The sequence below is a fragment of the Diorhabda carinulata genome, chromosome 4 (genome assembly GCF_026250575.1).
Source record: "Diorhabda carinulata isolate Delta chromosome 4, icDioCari1.1, whole genome shotgun sequence".
In the NCBI taxonomy this organism is placed as follows: domain Eukaryota; kingdom Metazoa; phylum Arthropoda; class Insecta; order Coleoptera; family Chrysomelidae; genus Diorhabda; species Diorhabda carinulata.
Window position 1 is genome coordinate 10,003,860 of NC_079463.1, and position 23,120 is coordinate 10,026,979.

The 23,120-nt window shown below is 35.5% G+C and overlaps 2 protein-coding genes across 2 annotated transcripts; both read left to right on the forward strand.

Moving 5' to 3' along the window:
• Positions 1-119: 119 nt before the first annotated feature.
• On the forward strand, positions 120-8,514 carry LOC130892332 (cilia- and flagella-associated protein 65-like). The gene is made up of 5 exons (XM_057797713.1): positions 120-498; positions 2,472-2,731; positions 5,938-6,286; positions 6,677-6,886; positions 8,057-8,514. The coding sequence occupies exons 1-5, from the start codon at positions 120-122 to the stop codon at positions 8,224-8,226; spliced, it is 1,368 nt and encodes a 455-aa protein (XP_057653696.1). The 3' UTR covers positions 8,227-8,514.
• Positions 8,372-22,335, forward strand: LOC130892333 (uncharacterized). Its single transcript, XM_057797714.1, has 10 exons — positions 8,372-8,745; positions 8,813-9,471; positions 9,539-9,856; positions 11,976-12,442; positions 15,212-16,766; positions 18,243-19,031; positions 20,220-20,657; positions 21,222-21,618; positions 21,681-21,915; positions 22,045-22,335. Exons 1-10 carry the CDS (start codon positions 8,372-8,374, stop codon positions 22,333-22,335), a joined length of 5,523 nt encoding a protein of 1,840 aa, XP_057653697.1.
• The last annotated feature ends 785 nt before the right edge of the window (positions 22,336-23,120 follow it).

Genomic DNA, 23,120 nt, shown 5'->3' on the forward strand with positions numbered 1-23,120 from the left:
CACACTAGAAGTGAATAAGAAAAAAAATTACGTTAATAACGAAAAATTTGTTGTGATATCAATTACAAGATATCACTTAGTAACAAGATCAATATGAAGCTTTTAATTGTCATTTTGACATGAATCCGAAATGTACTTGTACGGAAAAATCAACTCCTCACCCTTGTACGAGCCATATTGCTTACGAAGCGGCCAAAAATATATCAATACATTTTGAAAAAACTCCTTTTTTTCACGAAACTTCTAAAACTATAGATATCGATCTAAATAACAATCAACAAGGAGTAACCCGGTTCAAAATCAAAAGAGCTATTACTTTATATCAAGATTACGAATTTTGGATCAATCCTAAGAACGGTGTGATCGAAAAGGGCGCTAAAAAATTGAAACTAGAATGTTTTTATCGTCCGAAAGTACCATTTGTAAGGAATGTACAAACATTTGAATGCGATATTGGTAGAATAAAAATAACTATTACAGCAACCGGCGAATCTACAGGTATTTTATCCGTAATTCGTCTTTTTTTATTATATTTTATCGTATAATATCAAATTATTTCAATTAAAACATATTCTTCACGTTTCTTCTTCTTTCATAGCCATAACAAATCAACAGATAATACTCCAAACCACTGGAGAAGGTTGTGCAACCCCTTGTCTTATTATGCGGCAAAAATACTCTAGTTTTCGTTGTTTTACTGTATAGACGACTTACTTTTCTTTCCCTAGTCTCTGCATAACTTGCTGGTGATGTGCTCCGTCCAGGATATTTCCAAAATACGCCGATATATTCACGTTTCGAAAGAATCCAATCTTTTTAAAGTAGCTTCGGTTGTGGTCCAAGTCAACGCCATAGAATAAAACAGAAAATATGTAGCACTTGACCAGACAAAGAAATGTCTTTGCTGTATATAATTTCTGCATGTTGTTAAACTCAGCTCGAGTTCTTTCTATCCGTGAAGATGATGGGACCAGGCATCGGAAATGCCTGGTCCCATTTCGCGTTTACTGTGGTTCCGAGGTATGTGCACATTTCAACGCGATCTATTTCTTAATATTTTGCTTTTGAGATATTCAAGCAAAGTCCATATTCTTCTCTTGGTCCTTATATTTTTTGCACATCATTTTCTAGCTTTTCATTCCTATTTGTTATAATTATTGTGTCGTCGCCATTTCTAATGACGTTGATTTTGATGCCATCTTCCTGTGATTTCCTAAATATTTCTTCGGGGTTGTTGTACTCTCTTCTTGATAGCAATTTCTCCGTTGAGCGAATTACCTTCTTTTATTTTTGCAGTTTGACTTCAGTATATATGAGCGATAATAAGTATATAGTTCCCGTCAATTCCAGTGTTTCTAAGAACCTCGATAATTTTTTCGTGTTTTACGTTATTGAAAGCCTGAGAGAAATCAATAAAACACAGTTGTACGTCTCTGTTCGTATCCCTTCGTTTCTGGATGAGAACCTGTAGGCTAAAGATGACTTCCCTTGTACCTAGTGCGCTACGAAAACCAAACTGTCTTTCAGAGATGTTTGTCTTACATTGCGCGTATATCCTATTTAGTATAATTTTGGTAAAAACTTTCGTTGTTTGATTTATCAAGCTCATTAGGGAGTATTGTTCAAAGTATCTGGATTTTTAGGTATAGTCATTAAGGTTTTTTGTCAACTTTAAGGACCGTATGGCTGCCTCTACCTCGGATCTTAGAATCGAGAACTCAGAGAGATCATCGTCGTTTGTATATTACTTGTACGTTCATCATCAAAAAGTTGTTCTGTGTAAGTCTTCCACATCTTTATAAGCTCTGAGCTTTCGAATATTAGGTTTTCATGGGCGTCGAACAAACCTAATTGTAGACCATTTGTTTTTTTTTAGTTAATCTTATGCATGTTATGGTAGTCGTAATTTCTTTCACATTGTTCGATTTCGTTGCATTTCCTCGACAGTTAGTTTTCCTTTGCTGCTCTTATTTTTCTTCAAATGATTTTCTTGGTATTTTATTTTATCTTTGTTTTTGAACTTCCTTCTTTCTTCCATCATGCCAAGGATTTCATCTGTCACCTATTCCTTCTGTTTCATATTGTCTTGCATGCTTGCTGTCTTCTATATCTTTTTTTTCATTTGCTAATTTCATTTTCATTTAATCTTTTTATATCTCTTACAGGTTAACTGTACTTGTCTTATATTGGGATTATGAAGCTTTCTGATTTTCATTTTGATATTGTAAGGTCTCTCCATGCTTTAGTTTGATCTCTATTTTACATTATGATCGAAATGTTTTTAGACCACAGATTTATATATGATCCTGATGAAAATATGTTATTATAGCAGTTGTTTGATGAATGATTAATAAAAATTAATTTTTCCATAAGATATTTTTTGAGAAGGACTTACAAATGAAGCAATAATAATTTTTGCTAGAGTAACCTCTAACCTGCCATTCTATTGAAATATATCTCAAAATTTTTAGGACCAATCGTAACAGCATCAGAAAGACATATATATTTTCATCAAACTCCTAAAAATAGAAGAGGGAAACAAATTTTTGCACTTAAAAATGCCACGAATATACCTGCAGAATTTATGTTCGACATCGATACAAAACAAAAGTTATTCACGGTTACACCACTCAAAGGAGTTATTAACAAAGAAATGTACATCAAGGTGTTCTTCAATCCTAAAGAATTCGGAATCTATTCTCAAAAACTGTATTGCCTAATTTTGGGTAATGTGAGTATTATTCTATCCATACAAACTATTAGTTTACACCGATGTTTTTTGGAAATCTGATCAGGTAATTAGGCTTGAACTGATCTGCAATTTTTTGTCTCCTCCATGTACTAGCTGCATTCGTGATACCTATATTGTGAAAATGGCATCTTTGATGACCGTGCCTTGTCACCAATCGAATTTCAGGCCAATTCAAGTGGAGCAGTGATAGAGGTATTAATTTGTCTCATGCCAGGTGTCTATCCATTTTCTTAGAGCCTCCCTTGCAAGCAGACCATTAAAAGATGTTATAGGCTACACTAAGAAAATGTTCTGGACCCAATCTGGTGAGCGACTTCACTTCCTCATTGCCTTAGTGCCAAGGCACCCAAACGACCTGGACTTTACACATTGATTTACGAATATTCACCTTTTCGTTGATACCTTTTAGAGATATAAAAGACTCCTTTCAGACGATCACAGATTTTGCACCAATGTGTGTCATTACACACCAATATTAAGGGTGAATCTAAACGTAACTACTGATAAAACGTAGGTCAAATACAAAGCAAAATTGGGATCCATAATACATCTTGTAACTATTTGGGTTAGGTTACAGACAGAAACATTATTACGTGAGTTAAAAATTTTTCTTCGTTGCTAGATATTTTATTCTTCAACTGTTGGTTTTTATATCCGCTTTTCCCCGGATGATACGGCGGTCTCTGTTTAATCCGCGATGGGTACGGTGTGGGAAATTTGAAGTACAAGCCATTTTGATTCCAATTGACCACGTTAAGGTGGAGTAATGAGACAAAGAAAAGTAAATGAAAGTAATTATAATCTGGACAGCTTGAAACAAGAATTAACTCAATTCCTTTATAAACTACGGGCTGGATAATAAATTACAAAATGGAATAGAATGGAAACAAAAAATTCGAGGGCAATGCAGTTGTACTGATTCAAAAAATATGGAATGGTATACAAAAACAATAAACGAGCTGGTACAAAAGAAAAAGAAACCCTATAGTATATACCTTAATTCACATAAAGAATGGGGAAAGAAATGAAAAACATAAGAAAGGAAGAAAAACAACAAAATAATTCCAGCTTAATAGACATAAGTGAATGGATTAGAACGCAATTTGGGTTACGGTATAATGATATTCAAATTTATAATAAGAAGTAAAATAATAAAATAGTAAAATATAAAGGCAGCAGGACCCTAAAACATACCCATTGAGTTGGTGAAACATGAAAATATTACATGAAATTATTCAATAAGTGCCTGTTGAATGGAGACGCTAAACATTTTATAGCAGATCCTAGAGAAACGTAAAGCCGGGAATGATCACTCACCTCGTATTTGTCAATCTCGAAAAGGCCTATGAGACGGTATCGTTGCAAACGCTGTTTGATATATTGACGAAATCTGACCTTAGCTATGTTTATGTTTAAGCTATTCAGAACATATACAAGTTAAAAGATGTAGTAAAATGAGTGCTAGAACTAAAATTACGAGAATGGGAATTGAGATACAGGATTAGTGCCTAACAACTCTATTCTAAGAATGATATGAATATCTCAAAAACAGAGTATCTGCCGGTAGGAAGTACACAAGGCGGCCCCAAATTGCAAATAAATAGAGTAGACGATGTACAAAATTCAAATACCTAGGAAGCATAATTTCGGAAGATAGAACTACAAAAGAAGATAAAAGAAATAGAGTACAACACGGGAAAAAACTACACAAATTCTGAACTCATTGCTTTGGTTAGAAAATATTAACCTAAATACAAAAATCACAATATACAAAGTCATAGTACAACCGTTTTAACGTATGGATGCGAGTGCTGGCAACTAACGGATAGACAAAAGAAAACAATATAGGCAGGATATCCAGAGCAGAGCATATACGAAGTGAAAATATACGACGAAGAACAGGTCGTGTATACCCGACTTCAAAGAAAATTGCAGATTATACAACTACTCTTTTACGGACATGTGATGGGGATGAAGCAAAACAGGTGGCCGAAGAAAGCATTGATGTATCAACCACAGAAGAGAAAAAGACAAGGAAAACCCTCAAGGACCTAGAAAGGAGCGATTGAACTGACCAAAAACGACAGAGCTATCCAGGAAAACGGTTGGACAGACAGAAAAATGTGTCGTACGAAACGCGCGGGATGCGACTGTGGGATAATCATGGCTGACTAGTTGAAAACAAAACTTTTATTTTAACGTGGAAATAAATGTTTTTTGAAGCCAGTATCAAAGGACGGGTGGTTATTCGTCAATGGTTAGAAGTTTAGTTTAGTATCCTCCAGTTGATTATGATGGGTAAAGCTGACGGTCGTAGAGGAATTGGAAGGAAACAAGGGAATATTAGAGAATAGACTGGGATAAGAGAAGCAGGACAGTTATTTAGTCTAGCTCAAGATAGAGAGAGTTTTGTCATGCTGATCACCAACGTCAAGGGGTCTTGATACTGCACACTAAGAAAAAGGTTAGAAGTGATTCGATTCCGTGGTCTCTATCTGCCCATACCCGGCAACGAATCACCCCTTTTTTTAGTTGAATCCAAGGCTTCAATGTGCCTACTATTTTAACTTTCATCGAGGAAATAGTAAACTGAAATACAGAAATTAAAATAATATGCTTACCAACGAGCGAGAACACTAATACAATCACTGCTGGTTTTGAGCTAACTGGTGAACTCCAATCCAATAACACTTCGGCCAATAATAACATTTCCTCTAAAACCCCCCGAGGAGCCAAAACCCACAAATTATCACCCCTTCCGCCAATAATTTACTACCCACACGTCCCAAAAACCCACAACCCGCCAATAGGTCCCTTATAATTACAAAGTCAGGCGGCTGGCTCGCCAATTAGCTCAAGACCAGCAGTGATTGTGTTAGTGTTCTTGATAGTTTTTATTTTCGTTGCATGGAGTAAACAGATTGAAGCCACGAAATCGGATCACTTCTTACCAATGAACGAATAACCACCCTATACTCACCGATCTCTTGATAATATCTCCAAAGTGGGAACTGAACTGGAATTTTTAAAATTCCAGCACGTTTCAACCCGTGAGCTTAGTTCTTTTGTTTAATATGGTCGATGGTATTCAATTGAGTATGATTATTGATGGTCATTATTCCTGCCTCCTTACCAAGAAATTTTGATAGTAAAATTAGTATTAAAACTTTAATATTATTACGCAGGAACCAATAGTAGTAAATGTTACTGGAATATACGGTGAAGAACAACTTGATCCAAACAAGTTATCTTATATCCACTACCCTTTTGTATTTGAAGAAACCATCCTCTACGACGGATATTTCAAAAATTTTATCGAAACTTCCATCTATAAGAAAAATTCTCCAGTTTATTTAACTCCTCGTTATATCGATATGGGGAAAATAGTACAAGTCGAGGAGAAAATTTTAGAACCCGATTATGACATCCAACAAAATTCTTCTGATACTAGTCAACAAAATTTATTTTATTCATTCAAGAATTTCAATATTACAAACGATATGAAGCATAACATAACAGTCAATTGGATAGAAGGTAATTTTCTAGTAATATTTTCGTTTTTCTTTAACTGTTGGTGTAGTCGAGGAATTAAATCAAGCATTCTAAATATATTTAAAATAAATTTAAAAGCTTCTATTGAGGTTATTTCAAAACTACGGGATAGTCAAATTTTTCCGCTATTTTCCAGTTTTTTTAATAAAGCTTCAAGCACTTAATCCCTCGTAGTTACTGAAAACTATCGAATGGAATGCTCTAATTCTGCTAATCTTCTTAAGGATCAAGTAAGCTCCTTTTATCTGTATGTACTATCCTTTTATGTGGTGTCAACAGTGCTAATCATGCTCTATATATATCTTCAGCTTGACTTAAGTTCATCTGCTTTATCAATTATATATTTAAATAAGTTTTAATCTTTTCTTTTAGATGATCCAATTTTCAACATATTTCCCAAGGTAGCTACCATACCAGGTCAACAATCCAAATATTTTAAATGTGTTTTCTCGCCCCCGAACAACGAGTCAGTTTACTTTAGGAAATTAACCGCCCAGATATATTGGAGGTGTGATTTTGTGGAAAATCACCATCCCAATCAGACGTTCATAGTACCATTAACTCTTTCCATTAATCTCCAAGGTAAGTTACTGATGGAATTATTTAGGAAATCGCAACATAAGTTATCCGGGTGGAACCAGAATTTATCGAGTCATAGATTGTAGATAGAGAGGTTTTCTGTACCTACACATACACAATATTTTGTACAAGATTTCACATCTAATTGTTCTGAATTGAAAATTCGTGGACTCCTTCTAAATGAGAACCACTTCTTGTGCAGGGCTTTTGCAGATTAGATGCTCTGTTGACTCTATACTGTGACATTCACATAGCTACTAAAATGTGTAATTCAAATGATTATAGAAACCAAAAAACTGCTAGTTTGTTGATGCAATTTCTTTTTTATGAACTAGTATCGATTTAGTTGAAAAATTACGATCCCTCTGAACACTAACAGATTTAGTTTTACTTTTTATGCCGCGATATGTTCTTATTTTCGAAAGATTGAAATTACCATGATTTCCTTAGGAAATTCTCCAGCAGACGTAGAAATGAAACTGCCCAGAATTGTTTTTCCTCTCACTGTAGTAATCACCGTTATAAACGAGATAAGATGTTCCTAACTCCAGAGGCTTTTTCGCTCAAGAGCTCTGCTTGTTTCTTGAAATTGACTCTGTCATCAATCATCACTCCCAGGAATCGAATAAATGGTTGGCATCTGATCCTCTGCTTCCCGACTTGTAGCTTCATCGTCTCCACTTTCTTCCTGCTGGTAATAAGCATAATTTGTGTTTTGTACTCCGCTGGTTTCAGACTGATTGTGTCCATCCACCTAGAGATCTTTTCAAGGACTGTATCGAAAGTAAATTTGATCTCTCCTAGGTGCTTTGCTAGAATTACTCCGGCCACGTCGTCCACAAATCCGACAAGGTTGTATCAGCTTCAGTAGCCCCTCATTTCTTAAACTTGGAAAATAACTTACATGAGGCTTTTCTTAATAAATCAACTGTCATCTCATTTGGTCTCTAAATTCAAAGCTATTGTCATTTTTGGTATTAACGATTATTTTTTTTTTGTTTTTAACTGCTGGTTTGTTGATGCAAGTACTTTTTATGAGCTAGTATCTAGTTTCAATCGATTTTTTTGAAAAATTATTATCCCTCTGAGCACTAACCGATTTTGTTTTACCTTTTTTTGAGATGAGACATGTACGAATTTTCGATTACATGAAAATTGTAATTATTTTTTCAGGAAATTCTTTCCCAAAAGGACAACACACTCTAACAGACGTAGAAATGAAGCCGCCTAGGATTGTTTTTCCTCCCACCGTAGTTAATACCGTCATATACGAGAATTTTACCATAATCAACAAACTAAATCGTCCAGTTATATTTAAACTGGTACCACCTCCTGATAGGTAAGTAGCATTCAAATTTTTGATTGCTCTTATCTTGGTTTCTCTGGGAATCGACCAATAAAAATCAACAAGCGCTGAACTTTCCGGTCTATATAATCTATTAGTGTTTTGTGTTAGTGTTAACAAATGTCACAGTAATATCAATCAAAATGTATGACAATTCAATGGAACATAATGAAAATTGGAAAGATTCGAACAAGCCTATTGGTATTTGGACGGAAGACGAAAAAATTAAATTAGATTATTTAATTCAATTCATCGACGAATTTATATCTTCCCAAGAATATGAAGATTATATGGAAAAAAAGAGAAATATAATCAAGAAAAATGCGGAGACTCAGTACTCCCAGGATGATTTTATTGACCTACCTTCTGAAGAAGTTGAAACATGTAAGAAATATTTTCCACTAACTTCGAATTCCAAGAAGATGTACGCGTTTATAAAAAAATTCGAAATTTATCTTAAAAATAAAGAACACGAAAACATAATGCAGAAACAAATAAAAGGAATAGCCATTATAAGGTAAGTGGAATTTCATATTTTAATTTCACTTCTCTTTGTTTGATATTTTGTAAATTTTTTTCAACAGAGCAAAAATAGAAGACGTTAAAAAATTAACAGCTCTTAGCGTTAACGATATAAAACGGGCCAGAGAGAAAGAATTAGATGAAGAAACAAAAGATTTTTGTAAATTATACAACATTGATTTCAATAAAGTTAGACAAGAGAATAAAAAAAATATTAAAGAGAAAATAGCGTCACATTCTAGAATGTTACGTATCAGATATATAACCAGAAGAGAAAACATAGCAAATATTGCTAGAACAATTTTAGAAGAAATGAGAAGAAACAAGAAGATATTAGAAAGATTGAATAAAACTTATGATTATAAAGTTACCAAAAATGAATGGATAATTGAAGACATGGTGGTTGTAGGTACAGCCATGTCTCTTCATAAACAGGAAACTGAAAGTAACATCGTCGAGGAACCTAGTCCAGTGGTAGTTGTTGAAGACAATGAAATAGCATCTCCAAAAAAAGAAAAACGCGATAAAGGTAAGAAGAAAACTAAGAAAGAAGCTAAAGCAGATAAAGTAGAAAAAAAAGTAGATAAAAAAGTAGATAAAAAAGATAAAAAAAATAAAAAAGTCAAAAAGAAGGAAAAAGATGAGAAGAAGAAGAAAGGATTGAAAGAAAAAAAAAGTAAGAAAAGTAAAAAAGGTCAACCAGACGACGCGATACCCATAGGTGAGTGTAGTACTGTATTGTAACTTTTTTTTAATCGAGATTAATATAAAAATGGACACTTTCTTAGAACTCACATTGTCACAAGAGCAACAAATAGCTGAATTGAACGAACAGTTTGAAAAATTCGACGAAATGATGGAAAATCAGCATATGGCTAAGCAATCTCCCGAAGAAAATTATCCTATAGATCGAAATTTTTCGTGTCATCCCCAAACTCTATTATACAACAACTACGATATCGGAAAAGTCTACAAAAGATATTTCAAAATACGCAATAATAGTTTCATGCCAAGGAAATTTAGATTCTTAAAGATGATCACTGCTAACGAATACGACGCGCTGTTATTTGAATTGAAGCCGTTGATTGGAATTCAAAAGCTTGTAGGTGAGCTCCAAATAAATCCAAAATTACTCTATTTAACTATTTAACGAAGTTTGTCTCAAACCTATTTTCATATTTCCTTGTCAGGTTCCGGTGACTTCTTTAATCCATCTAAAACCAAAAGTACTTCGCGAAACTCGTTAAAATCTCTACGTAGTTCAATGACAAAATGATGGTAGAAACCCTCGCGTTTTTCGAGACGTCGGGGGCATTTATATAGGAATCAAACAAGACAAACAGGTTTAACGAATCACTGTCCTAGTGCGTGCCTTGTATCAATTACTTCACCGTAAATGAAATATACATATGCATGTTGTATATGAAGTTAGACAACCCTCAATTAGTTGTTAAAACATGGTCTTTTATTATAGAAGTTTGGGTAAAAAATACTGTTACGTATCTTCAGGACTTCGCGTTGTGCCTGGTATGTCGGATTCGAGACATTTCTCATACCTACTAAAGAACTTTCTCTATGAATGAACTCTCATTTCTCTGCGGAATCGCCGTTAGACATTACATAGCGGAGGAAGAATCCAGCTATGCAGCTCTTCCATCAGCTGCTTCTTCGGTCTCAATTTTGCTCATTCCTCCTTTTTCTTTTCTTCGGAGCTAAGTTTCCTCAATACTTCAGCGGCGAACGTGCTCGATGCTGTTCAAGCAGTCTCCGTCGATAACATAGCCTTCAACATATACTCAGGTTTCTCTACTACTCCTATTGTAGCTTCCTAGGTGTGACGAAGCATGCTGTAGCTCGGGCATATGAAGAATACGTGCTCCACTCTTTCGTCTCTTCCTGCACAGGTTGGACTCTCAGGAGAATCCTCATGTTTGAATCTGAGAAGATATTCTCTGAAACATCTGTGTTCTGGGAGCATCTGCGTCAGGTAGTATTTACCTTTCCGTGCGGGCCGCTAATCTAAGTGTCCACTCCCGGAAAAAGTCGGTCTATCCCATAAAGTTTGCCAAAGAACTAAGCTGCTCTTCGTTCAGTGTAGTACATCTTCTCTGACGGTGATGGGATTGTTTTTCTTCCACACGAATAGGCAGGACACTCAACCGATAAAACGAAGCGGACCAGATGGCAATTCCGTATGTGATCAGAGAAGTGACCACCGACGACAACAAAGTTCTTTTTCTCTATTTTGGACCTCGGTATAAGCCCAGATAAAATGTTCTCCACTCTAAAGGCTTTTTCACTCACGAGCTCTGCTTGTTTCTTAGCACGAATAATCACTCCCAGGTACCGGATAAACGATTGTGATGTGATTGTCTGCTCCCCGACGTGCAGCTCCATCATTCCCACTTTTTTCCTGCTGATAATAAGCACAGCCTCTGTTTTGAGCTTCGCTAGTTTCAGGCCGACTGTCTCCATCTACTTAAATATCTTTTCGAGAACTGTATCGAAAAAGAAGTTGATACTACGGCCACGTCGTCCGCAAATGCTACGAGGTTCGCCTCCTCCGGTTTTATCAGCTGTAATAACCCTGATACATAATATTCCACAAGAGAGGAACTAGAACTAAGCCTTGAGGTACCTCTCCAGTGACTTTAACCTCCTTGGGGCCTTTCTCTGTATCGTAATATCCTCTCTATGAAATAGTTGACTACCATCTTCTGTAGGTATCTTGGTACGCCCATCTTGCGAAGAACCTCCGTAAAGAAGCCTCATCTCGCTGTATTGAAGGCGTTTTTGTCAAGCGTCACCACTAAACAGTACTTTTTTGTCCTCTCTTCCATCTGACTCCTTTGCAGTACTGACGAAAACACCAATGGCGTTAATAGTGAAGCGACCTTTCCGATTTTCTACTAGTGGGGCTGTACTACTGCTATCCTTTTATGGAAGTTCAGAGATTTTGATGGCTGTATCCAGCATGCAGAGGGGGCAGTAGGATTTTGGTTCCCCCGGTGGCTTCTTTCCTTTTGGTAGAAACATCAGTCTCTATTGCTTCCACATGGCCGAGAAGGTTCCTTTTAACGCGACGTGTGGTATCCCGTTTGGACCAGAGGGTTTGTAGTTTCCTACTTAGTTGCAAACTTATCTTAGTTGCTCCTATGTAATATACGGGATCATCTCCGTTTTATACTGCTGGAATGTGGTCTTATCTGTTTTTATATGTTGTAGGTGGAGCATCGATATCCATGCTCCTCACATTTACGCCAACCTATAAATATGAAGAAATCGACGCGGAACTCATATTTCTCTCATTTGATGACAGGACACAAAGTTATCAGAAATTTTGCGTCTGCGTACAATGTATTCTGAAACGTGCTAACCTACAAATAAGTTCTGATCACATTTATTTCGGAAAAATTCCTTTTTGGCAAACCAGTAGATGTATGAAACGTCTAACTTTTTCAAATATCGGTGGAGAACCGTGTGATATTTATATAAAGAAAATAAAAGATACTTTTGACGTTGAAGACGAAGCAATAACAAATGTATCTAATAATGATAGTACTTTAGAATTGAACGATGACTTAGAAAATCAAGATGTTATACGGAATGTCACATCTGAAATTATCGAAAACGTTCTAGGAAATTTTCATTTTACGTGTACTTATATTAAATTGGATTCGTTCGAAACTAAGGTATGTAAGTTTTTTTATGAAGAAATGAGTCGGTACCTCTATTATACATAAGTAAAAAGTAGTGTTTTCATTAATAAAAATACGTTTAAATGAATAGAAACACCTGGAAGAAGATGGTCGAAGACATGCTTAGATACGTTTTGTGACTGTATCACAAATAAACTATTCTATTTAAAAAGGCGTCTAATACGATTAATCACTTGTGACTAGTGGCTATCTCAATGTTATAGGTATCTGATGCTATAAAGAGGAAGTAATTCAGGCTGGATGTGGTAAGAGTTCAATACCACTAGGTTCTTCGAACTTCCGCAGTATGTGGTTTTGCATTTCCTTGTTGTTTAGGTTCATATTTTCACCAGAGACATAATAAGACTTGTTCTTTGTCTAACCACTTATTTTCAATGTTGGGTATCATCTTTCGGCAGCGCAGGAAGCTGCTTCCACACTCCTACTCGACGTTTCGTTCTGGTAGACGACTTGAGCGCGAACGATCTTCAAGCGTCAAATCATTACTATGAAAACGATTAAACCAACACAGTGACATTCTCTCATTACAGCTGGATTGAAAAGCCCTAGGCACGCGTTCACGCAGACGCTATCGTTCGCGTTAAAAACAATTTATGAAGTTGTTGACCTTCCTCTGTCGCTGGGGATTTAGTGGGCTCGCCCTATTTGGATCAATCAGAACCAAAAATCTCAGTATTTAATTAGTTTAGGTTGCATATGCCCGATTTCCTTAAAATTTTAGTATGTTGTTGAGAAAATTGTGCTGATTAATTTGATATATATAGGACGCGGAAATTATTCCTTCACCTACTTTTTCGAGGTTAAAAATTTATATAGGTTAGGTTAGGTTAAGCTGGGTTAGGTTAGGTTAGATTGGATTAGGTTAGGTTAGGCTCATACTCAAAATATTGAGCGACTTTGGCGAGATAAAATACCTCGTTTTGGAAGTACTAGATCTCATTATCATCAGTATTTTGGGGAATTTCTACTTAAAAGACATTCAGGATTGTTTCCAATAGAAATTGATAATTATTGGTACGTGTAAATAAATGATAATTGTTAGAAATTGATTTGTGTCATTACATTAGTCGAAACTAATTATATTTAATGTTGGAGAGGATTGGGGGCGGGGGGTAGTCGTTAAGAGAATGTCTAAATTTTTAACAGACCCCCATCCCTGCCCCTATTCCTCTTCAACATCAAGTATTTGCAAAATATCAACTATTCAAGATAGTGCACATTTTCCAATGTTCATTCCATAAAAGCTATGTGAAATAATGTTTTCCACGCCCAACATATACGAGGGTGTATTGATAGTTAACCAAGACCAGTTCTACGTATAAACAAAATATTACGTTATTATAACAACGACAGCAACGAACAATAACTTATTAGAAGATTCAGTGTAAAGTTTGACCAGAGTTAGGCAAAAAATTAAAAGAAAAAAGATGTCCACCGAAATTGTGAAAATGGAAAAATTAGAGTATCGAGTCATCATCAAGTACCTGTATTTAAAAGGGTTAAGAGGTAAGCAGATTTACGAAGATATGCTCAATACTTTTGGTAATCAATGTCCTTCCATTGAAGATATTTGAAGCACTGAATATTTCATACGAACGCGTTCATCTTATAGTTCACGTCAATGTTAACAAAATGGATCCCCAAATTTTTGAATGTTGACCAAAAGCGTGCAAGGGTAGAAGCATTGCGTTCGATCGGTGCTCGATTTAAATCGATGTAGACTTCTTCGAAATTTTTACTATGGATGAGACTTGGGTAGGTACATTTCTACGATCCAGAAACAAAGCAACAATCGATGGAATGGCGACACTCTGGTTCTCCAAGACCTAAGAAGTTTCATGTCCAAAAATCTGCTGGAAAAGTTCTTGCTTCAGTTTTTTGGGATTGCCATGAAGTAATCATTATTGATTTTTTGGATAAGGGTAGAAAAATAGCTGGAGATTACTATTCGACATTACTGACCACTCTACGGGAAAAAATAAAGAGAAAAGAGGCGGAAAGCTATCCAAAGGTGTTTTGTTTCTGCAGGACAACGCCCCTGCACACAAATCTCATGTTGCCATGCAAAAAATTCGTGATTTAGGGTTTGAATTACTAAAACACCCTCCCTTATTCACTAGATTTGGCTCCGTCCGACTATCATCGCTTTCCTCGAGTGAAAAAATGTTTAAAAGGTCGTAAGTTTTTGTCCAACGAGGGCTGGTTTTTAGAGCAAGAACAAACATTTTTTTGAAAGCTCTAGAGACAATATTTTGACATTGAAATTTTGTTTGGTTCTATAGTAGGCTGAGAATTGTTCAATATATCCTCGTATATATCTTCTTTTTCAACATAAAAAACTGTATAACATACTAAAATTTCAAGGAAATCTGACGTAAGCAACCTAATCTAAATAATTACCAAAATCTCGTCTCTGTTTCATTTGTTTCAAGTTTCAGCATTTTTATAATAGTTTTTTAAAAATGTTGTTTGATGAGGTAGGTAGTAGCGTTCACTGGTATTTTGTGCCTCGATACGACAATTCAAAGTGCGCCCAATAGATAGGGCTAGAAAAAAAAGGGAGGATGACAATATTATCAAAAAATGACGACATCCCGTTTTTATTGGCTAGGCCCTGGAACCCGAGCCTCGAATTTTACATTTACTGTGCAGTCAATAAACAAAGATACTTAAGCACTTCATAGAAACTAGTCTCACGACATGTTCTTACTTCAAAATTATAAGACACTTTTCATATTTCAGGCCATCAGTATTTTTCTGAAAAACATGGATTATTATGGGAGTTACATCGAGAAACATCTAGTTGAAGCTTACGATGAAAATAACAAGAACTTTGCAAACTTCGAAGTGGTGACTGAAGCTTATATAACAGGTCCTTTCATAAGTGTATTCCCGGAAGTTCTTGATTACGAGATTTGTTCTATAAATTCCGTATACCAGTTACCAATGGATATTAAAAATTCTTCTTCAACAACTCAAGCGGTTGCTATAAAAGTTCCTTTTTCGATAAAGGATTACGTGAAACCTGATGTTATTAACATATATCTACCTCCTATGGCTACTAGAACTGTCATAATAAGACTTGTATTAGGGAAAAATATAATGAATACTATTTATTTTGATAAGGAATTATCTTTATTGAAATTAAATATTCAAGTATGTATTTTAACAAAAAATTATAATGAAATACCTCCAGTTATAGCAACAGTTTATGCCGTAATTACTGTATCAAATATATTAAGTATAAATCCAGTCGATAACACTTTCGTTAACTACATGTCAAATTGCTTGATATTAGATGTTGGGAAATGTACAATTTTCGAATCTGTATATACTGATATTGAAGTGAAAAATAATAGTTTGATCCCGCAAATATACGGATTTATGGATGTACCACATTGGATTACAATAGAACCTAATTACGGTTTCACAGAAATTACTCCGGGAAGTAAACAAACTTATAGGGTTTTTGTTCATCCTGATTATCAAGATTTATTAAAAAATTTCGATAAAAAGAAGACTAAAGATCGTTGTTTAACTTCTGTTATTCGTATAGAAACTGTAAATAATACTAGAGCTCCAAATACGTTTTTTGATACCAAAAAACTACGTAAATCGATACAATTTGTATTAAAAGAAATGAACAACTCTATAGATGATGTATTAAAAGAAGATATTTCTGATTGTATGAGATTAATAAAGCAAACTTATTTCAACAACGAAGAAAGTATTATATTAAACCCCGAAGGGATGACTGAAATATCAATGTATAACGATAACGAAGAAGAAAATGATTCATATGAGGAAGAAGATAATTGTAATATAACACAATTAATGATTAAAGTAGAAGTTATGAAACCGTTAGTGGAAGTTAGTTTCCAACATATCGAACTTCCAGATACACCATGCGGTTCCTATTCGGTTATTTCCTTCGATATTAGAGCATTGCGTTTCGAATTTAACCAAGAATGTGAATTATTTAGAAAAAAAGACATGAAATTACAAAAATACGAAGCATGGTTCAAAATAACAGGCGATAATAAAGAGATACGGGTCGAACCTTCCTGTGGAATATTAAAAAATGGAGAAACCATGAAGATATTCCTCATTGCAACTCCTAATATCCCTGAATACATAGTTCAAGAAACTGCTAGGTCAATTAAATATTCGGAAATATACGAAATGAAGATGAAGGAAATAGAATCGAACAAACATAAGAAGATGCGAAAGAATGATAAAAAGAAAACAAAGAAAGGTGGAAAAACGAAGCCGAAGAAAAGCGGTAAAGATAAAAAAGGTAAGTACTTATTTAAAAAAAGAAGAAACTTTATTTTAATAAATAAAAAGCAAGCACAACGGGGTGAATCCTTTTGCATTGAGTAGTTCTAATGGGTCCTATAGGTTGTGCTGTTCGGAAACACTTCTCCAAAGAAAGGAGTCACGATAAATCGATAAATTTTGAGAGCCTGCAAACGACCTTGATGTTCTTGAGCCCCGTCTGCATGTCGAGTCAATCTTACAAATACTGTTCTAGATGGGATTGAGTTGGACAGCTCGGAATATCGGTAAAATAGAGTCAAGTCAGCGACCTTTCTTCTGCTGCTCTAAGCTGTCCAAGTCATGGGTCGAATTGCACTCTTCTGTATTGAGTCGAGCATCATGGTATGCTTGGAAGCCGAGTTCCAAATATGCGAGCAGTACTTCAAAGATAAACTAATCTGAGCCTGAGAATCTGCTTCGGAGTATAATGTTCAAGAGGGCTCTAGGTTTTCATTAGCTTATTTGGCCAGGACGTCATATTTGGATCAAATCCTGCAGTACCAGTCTTCTTTGTAGAAACAGCAGCTTGGGTCTTTGCTGCATTTAACTCAACCCACTCCAGAATGTTTTCAAGATTGATATTCATGGTGGAAATTAGTGCCTGCCTACGAAATTGGATGTTATTCGAGTTTGTTGGGGCAGCTGATTTAAACGACGACACCAGTGTGCTATCGTCGACAAAGCTTCATATCAGATTCACAGTTTGTCGATTAAATGGTTGATGTACAGTAGAGAGTAGATGACAAGGTGCATCCCTGGAGAACACCAGCGTTAACCTCAAACCTGTCTGAGTTATGTGACTTGGATGGATCGATCTTTGTGAGAGCTATTCCAATCGACAAACAATCTTAACTTATTTCGAAGATTGGCATATCTGACTCTGTTGAAATCCTTCGATATGCCTAGTGCGATTGCTCGGGATTCCCTAAATTTCTTTAAATCAAACTTCAGTCAATAAGTTGATGACATAGGCCAGGAGATCCCCAGCTGATCTATGTTTACTTAAGCCCGATTGATAGTCGCTGATTATGTTAGCAGACTCAAGCTTTGTTTGAGTTCCAATCTGTTAAAATTTCAAAAATGTACTTTTAGCATCCCGACGAAATTTCGTCCTAGGAACGAATTTGTCAAGAAATTTGTTCAAATCAAAGTACTTGGCTTCTATATGGTCAAATCTGTTAACCTTTCTTGCGTGATACTATTTTTTATCTATGTGATATACAACTTCCTACGAATCCCTCTAATTGCCAAATTTTGACAAATACGTAAAAAATTTTTATTTATTGATAAAATTTGATGCTGTCTATGCTTGTATCGACACTGATTCGACTCGATTCACTATGTGGGATAATCAAATTTCATACATATGTTAAAACATTCTCTAATTATGTGGGGAAGTTTATTTTCCATTCCATTCTATAATAGTTTTCATAAAATTGTAATTTACATCTAGGCAAGAAAGTCGATAAAAAGAAAACTAAGAAAGCAGCTTCGTCGACTGTGGAAGAAAAGAAAGAAGAAGAAGTCGAACCTGAAATCATTATTTCGGATTCCGAAATTAACGTAACGTACGAAGATTATTTCCCATCGGAAATGTGTTATTGGAGATCAATGAAACCCTATACTATTTCATCGGAATTAACGTGCGTAGTAACCTACAATAGTGATTTTTTTGTTCGTCCAAAGGAATTGATAAACATGAACGTGTATTGTCGCGTCGTTAGACCGGATTTTATATCGAATTTAAAACTACAGAGGGTCGATTTTGGTAATGTTGCGGTAGGAATGAGCGACAATAAAAACGTCATTATACAAAATATCAAATACGATACGATCGAAATAAAAACAAACTTATTGAACCCCGTCGGGCCTTTTAGCGTCTCGTATATAAAAAATCCCAAAATACCTGGCGAGTGTTATATGAATTTACCTTTAAAATTCTCGCCGAAATCTAATGAATTCTTCGAAGAATATATTGAAATCACTTCCGGAACTACGGTCCTGCCGTTGATACTACAAGGCGTTGGTGTGGATACCAAAGTCACATTTTCACCAGATTTCCTCGTATGTAGACTCAATAAAGCCACAACAAGAACCATCGAGGAATATTTGTTGAAGATACAAAATTTGAGCGAAGCACCGGTAACGTTTGTTTTTGAGAAAGTTTTCGAAATTGAAGGGATTGTTAAGTCTGTGCCTGTTGTAAAAAAAGAACAGAAGAAAAAAAAGAATGATACGAAAGGTAAACAATTATACTGTTTGTGCTACTTTAGACGTGAACCAAAAATGAAAACTTTATTTGTGTATCAAAAACGCTTTTCAGTTCATCATTAAAAGCACAGTCGTGCACGATCGTTTTAGATGTTTTCCCGGCCAAAGTAGATTAGATTAGATGAGGCAGTGTGCAAAAGCCGCGAATCGACACTTTGAGCTATTGACAGTGACTAATGAGTAACTCTTTTTTGTTTAATGAAAGGGCTTTTTCCATTCACCATACCATATGTCTGATTTCTTCCCTTTTTTCTAGTTTTTTTACCTTCAAACATTAGGTGTATTTCCATACTAGCTTTGATTTAATTCATATTTTCGCCTGGAAAATGGCAGGTTCTGATACCATTTGAGATAGGAAGCTTGGTTTCTTGGTCGTATATTCCCGTCCCTAGTTTCCCATATTCAATTCATCAGTATAGAATCTCTGCATTTGTCTATTGCTATCGACTTGTTATTATGGTTTTCTAGTTTTCGATTAAGCATAGTGTGAACGACTTGGCGTCCGTGATCATACCTATAGATACCTTACATTCCTTTAGAATATTGAGATGCCCAACCAGGTCACCAGGCTTCATGTTCTGTTCCTTGGATTCCTGGGTCTTCAAAGGGGGCAAGCCTATTTTGGTTTTCTTTCTTGGCCGCCATATGAAAGTTGCATATCTTATGATTGGTCGTACAATGGATTTGTACATCCAGTTCATCGTTTTGAGTTACAAGCCCTTTCGCCATTCTGCAACAAATGTACAAAGCAATTCGGGCCTTACGGCTTACAGTTTGAAAGTGTTGTCTTTCTGCCAGTCTTGATCTTAAGGACTAGTTCGACCCCGTTCATATTGAGAGTTTTTGGAACGTATTTGTTCCTTCTGGTAATTGATCTTTGAGGGGTTTGTCCTAAGACCTTCATTGACACACCCAGGTCATTGACGTATCCGCAGACTCCATTTTCTGCTTTGGTTAGATTTATCGACTACTATTGACCATAGTAGTTCCGATAGGCAGCCTCCCCTAAATTTATATTAATCTAGGGTTGCTATAATCAAAGCCACTATGCTTGGTACTGTACATCTTTTTTCAGTTTCTGTGTTTTTAGTATGCAAATTGATTTATATAATAGAAGTAAGCACTTGCTAAGGTAACTCATTTTCTGATTACGTTTCAGGTGATGGAGATAAGGCTAGTAGAAAATCTAAAGGTAGTAAAAAGTCGAAGGAAAGTAATGGTTCAAAAGTGAAAGGCGCTAAAAAGTTTTCCGACGATTTATCGCCGTCAGAAATTAATTCTATACCAACGTTCGAACCGACGAAAAATACTACATATTTTGATATTTTAAACGTAGAAAAAAACTCATTAACTTTACAAAAAAATGCAACGGGAATAGTCAAATTCGGTTTTGGTACGAAAGCTATTCTAGATGAAACGAAAATGCAGTTAAAGGAAAAGAAAAAGAAAGAAAAAACAAAAAAAGCCAAATCCCCGAGGGTTGATAAAGGATCTGAAAAAAACATCGATGTTCAAGATAAAAAAATGACACATATAACAAAATATAACATTTTATTAGGGGCAAATATTTATAAAGAAATTATTTTAATTGGTAATTTTAAATAAAATATTCTACAAATATTAGTTTTTTAAATTTTAATGATCGATTTGAGGCTGATACACCTATAAAAACTATTCAAATACAATATTATGTTGTTGAATGGGTTAATATAATTTTGTCGATCCGTGGGACTGAATGTCAACTCGAATAAGAGAAGAAAGAAGGAAAAACTCAATCTCAAGCCCATCAAACTAGACGGACAAGTAATTGAATGGAAAACAGAGAGGAAATATATGAGACTCACACTGGATAGTAAACTTCTCTGGAACAAAAAAGGATTTAACCCCTAAAGCCACGAAAACGCTGATGGTGTGAAGAAACTACCCAGGAATTTATTAGGGCTGTAACCTTTTGAGGATGTACACGGCGATCGTCAAGTATAGGGCAGTATTGGGGTACTAGAACTAGTCTAAATATCTAAAAATCACTCTTAATGTTCAGAGACGGATTTAACAAATAAAAACTGTCCTTAATGGCCAAACTTGGAAAAACATATCAGAACTAACAGGTATATTTTCAACTTTCTAAGAGGTGTGGGTTTAGACCAACTGGGATTTCCAGTATCGCAAGCAAGAAAGGATTCAATTGCATCGCAGTATACATTGTACTCTAATATATTCATACATAGATACATTTCAGAGATGTATAATATTACCAAAAATGTGTCTTCTGATTTCAGTCAAGTTGATATCGGGCCGATGATAGGACTAATAGAAAAAGTTGTGATAATGTCGGCGAGATTTAAAGCTTTCCAAAAACTTAAGAAGCTTGATGAAACTTGGAAAATTATCGTAAACGGTCAAGAAGATAAACCAATTTCGCTCATTATCAAAGGTTTGGTAGATGTTCCATCTATAGAAATAGGAAATAAAAATGAAATATGTTTGCCTACCGCGCAAATCGACACAGTCGTTACTGGAAATTTCAACCTTAAAAATACTTGTCATTTCAATCTCTCGTAAGACACTTTATTTACAGTATCTTAATATCAATAGAATTGTACGAGATTTTCTATTTTAGTTTCACCTTTTATCCAAATAATCATAAATTCATATCGATGATACCTAAAACAGGAGACGTTCTTATTGGAGAAGAAGTATCTGTAACAGTTGTTTACCATGCGGAAGTATGCGCTCCAAAAGTTATTGAAATGTATTGCAAATTACACGTGAAACAAAAATTAGATGCAATTGTTGGAACTGATTACGACCACTATTTCACTGTAAATTGCGAAAAAGCCTTTTCTCAATTATGTGTAAGTTTATCATTTTCAACATGAAATTGAAGGGTTAGTTCATATGCGCCATCATCGCCTCCTGCTCAATTTTAGGAATAGTATTTAAATGTTCATCACCTTGTATATAATAATAGTTTATTTTCTCAGGCAACTCAAATATCGGAAGAATTCAACGTTGTGGAATATGGTAGCGTTATTCAAACCGATTTCTCTCTGTTTAATTTTGGTTTATCAACAGTCAGTTTCGTTCTGCATATAGTCCGACCTATGTATAATCAAGATGAAATTAAGCTGACTCCCAAATCGGGAAATATTGATCCTGGTCGCCAGATGCAGGTAAACACTATCAATTGTGTGCTTTTTGATGCTGATAGCGTAAAATTCATTGGGCAACTCGGACTACATAAATTTTTAAGCACCGATGGCTTCTTCCAGTAGTCCAAATTGTGGGCTTTTTAATGCCGATATCGTAAAATTTCTTGGGCAGCTCGGACAACATAAATTTTTAAGCACCGACGGCTTCTCCCAATAGTCCAAATTGTGTGCTTTTTGATGCCTATACCGTAAAATTCCTTGGGAAACTCGGACAACAAAACTATTTAACCACCGATGGCTTCTTCCAGTAGTCCAAATTGTGGACTTTTTAATGCCGATATCGTAAAATTTCTTGGGCAGCTCGGACAACATAAATTTTTAAGCACCGACGGCTTCTCCCAATAGTCCAAATTGTGGACTTTTTGATGCCGATATCGTAAAATTTCTTGGGCAGCTCGGACTACATAAATTTTTGAGCACCGATGGCTTCTTCCAATAGTCCAAATTGTGTGCTTTTTGATGCCGATATCGTAAAATTTCTTGGGCAGCTCGGACAACATAAATTTTTAAGCACCGACGGCTTCTCCCAATAGTCCAAATTGTGTGCTTTTTGATGCCTATACCGTAAAATTCCTTGGGAAACTCAGACAACAAAACTATTTAACCACCGATGGCTTCTTCCAGTAGTCCAAATTGTGGGCTTTTTAATACCGATTTCGTAAAATTTCTTGGGCAGCTCGGACAACATAAATTTTTAACCACCGATGGCTTCTTCCAGTAGTCCAAATTGTGGACTTTTTGATGCCGATATCGTAAAATTTCTTGGGCAGCTCGGACTACATAAATTTTTGAGCACCGATGGCTTCTTCCAATAGTCCAAATTGTGTGCTTTTTGATGCCGATATCGT

Excerpts from the sequence above, each read along its gene's own strand:
- LOC130892332 (XM_057797713.1), top strand. The coding sequence starts at position 120 with ATGAATCCGAAATGTACTTGTACGGAAAAATCAACTCCTCACCCTTGT. Across the intron at positions 6,287-6,676 it reads AACAGTCAATTGGATAGAAG|ATGATCCAATTTTCAACATA; the intron begins GTAATTTTCTAG and ends CTTTTCTTTTAG. Across the intron at positions 6,887-8,056 it reads TCTTTCCATTAATCTCCAAG|GAAATTCTTTCCCAAAAGGA; the intron begins GTAAGTTACTGA and ends TTATTTTTTCAG.
- LOC130892333 (XM_057797714.1), top strand. The coding sequence starts at position 8,372 with ATGTATGACAATTCAATGGAACATAATGAAAATTGGAAAGATTCGAAC. Across the intron at positions 8,746-8,812 it reads AAAGGAATAGCCATTATAAG|AGCAAAAATAGAAGACGTTA; the intron begins GTAAGTGGAATT and ends TTTTTTCAACAG. Across the intron at positions 19,032-20,219 it reads AAAAAAGAATGATACGAAAG|GTGATGGAGATAAGGCTAGT; the intron begins GTAAACAATTAT and ends ATTACGTTTCAG.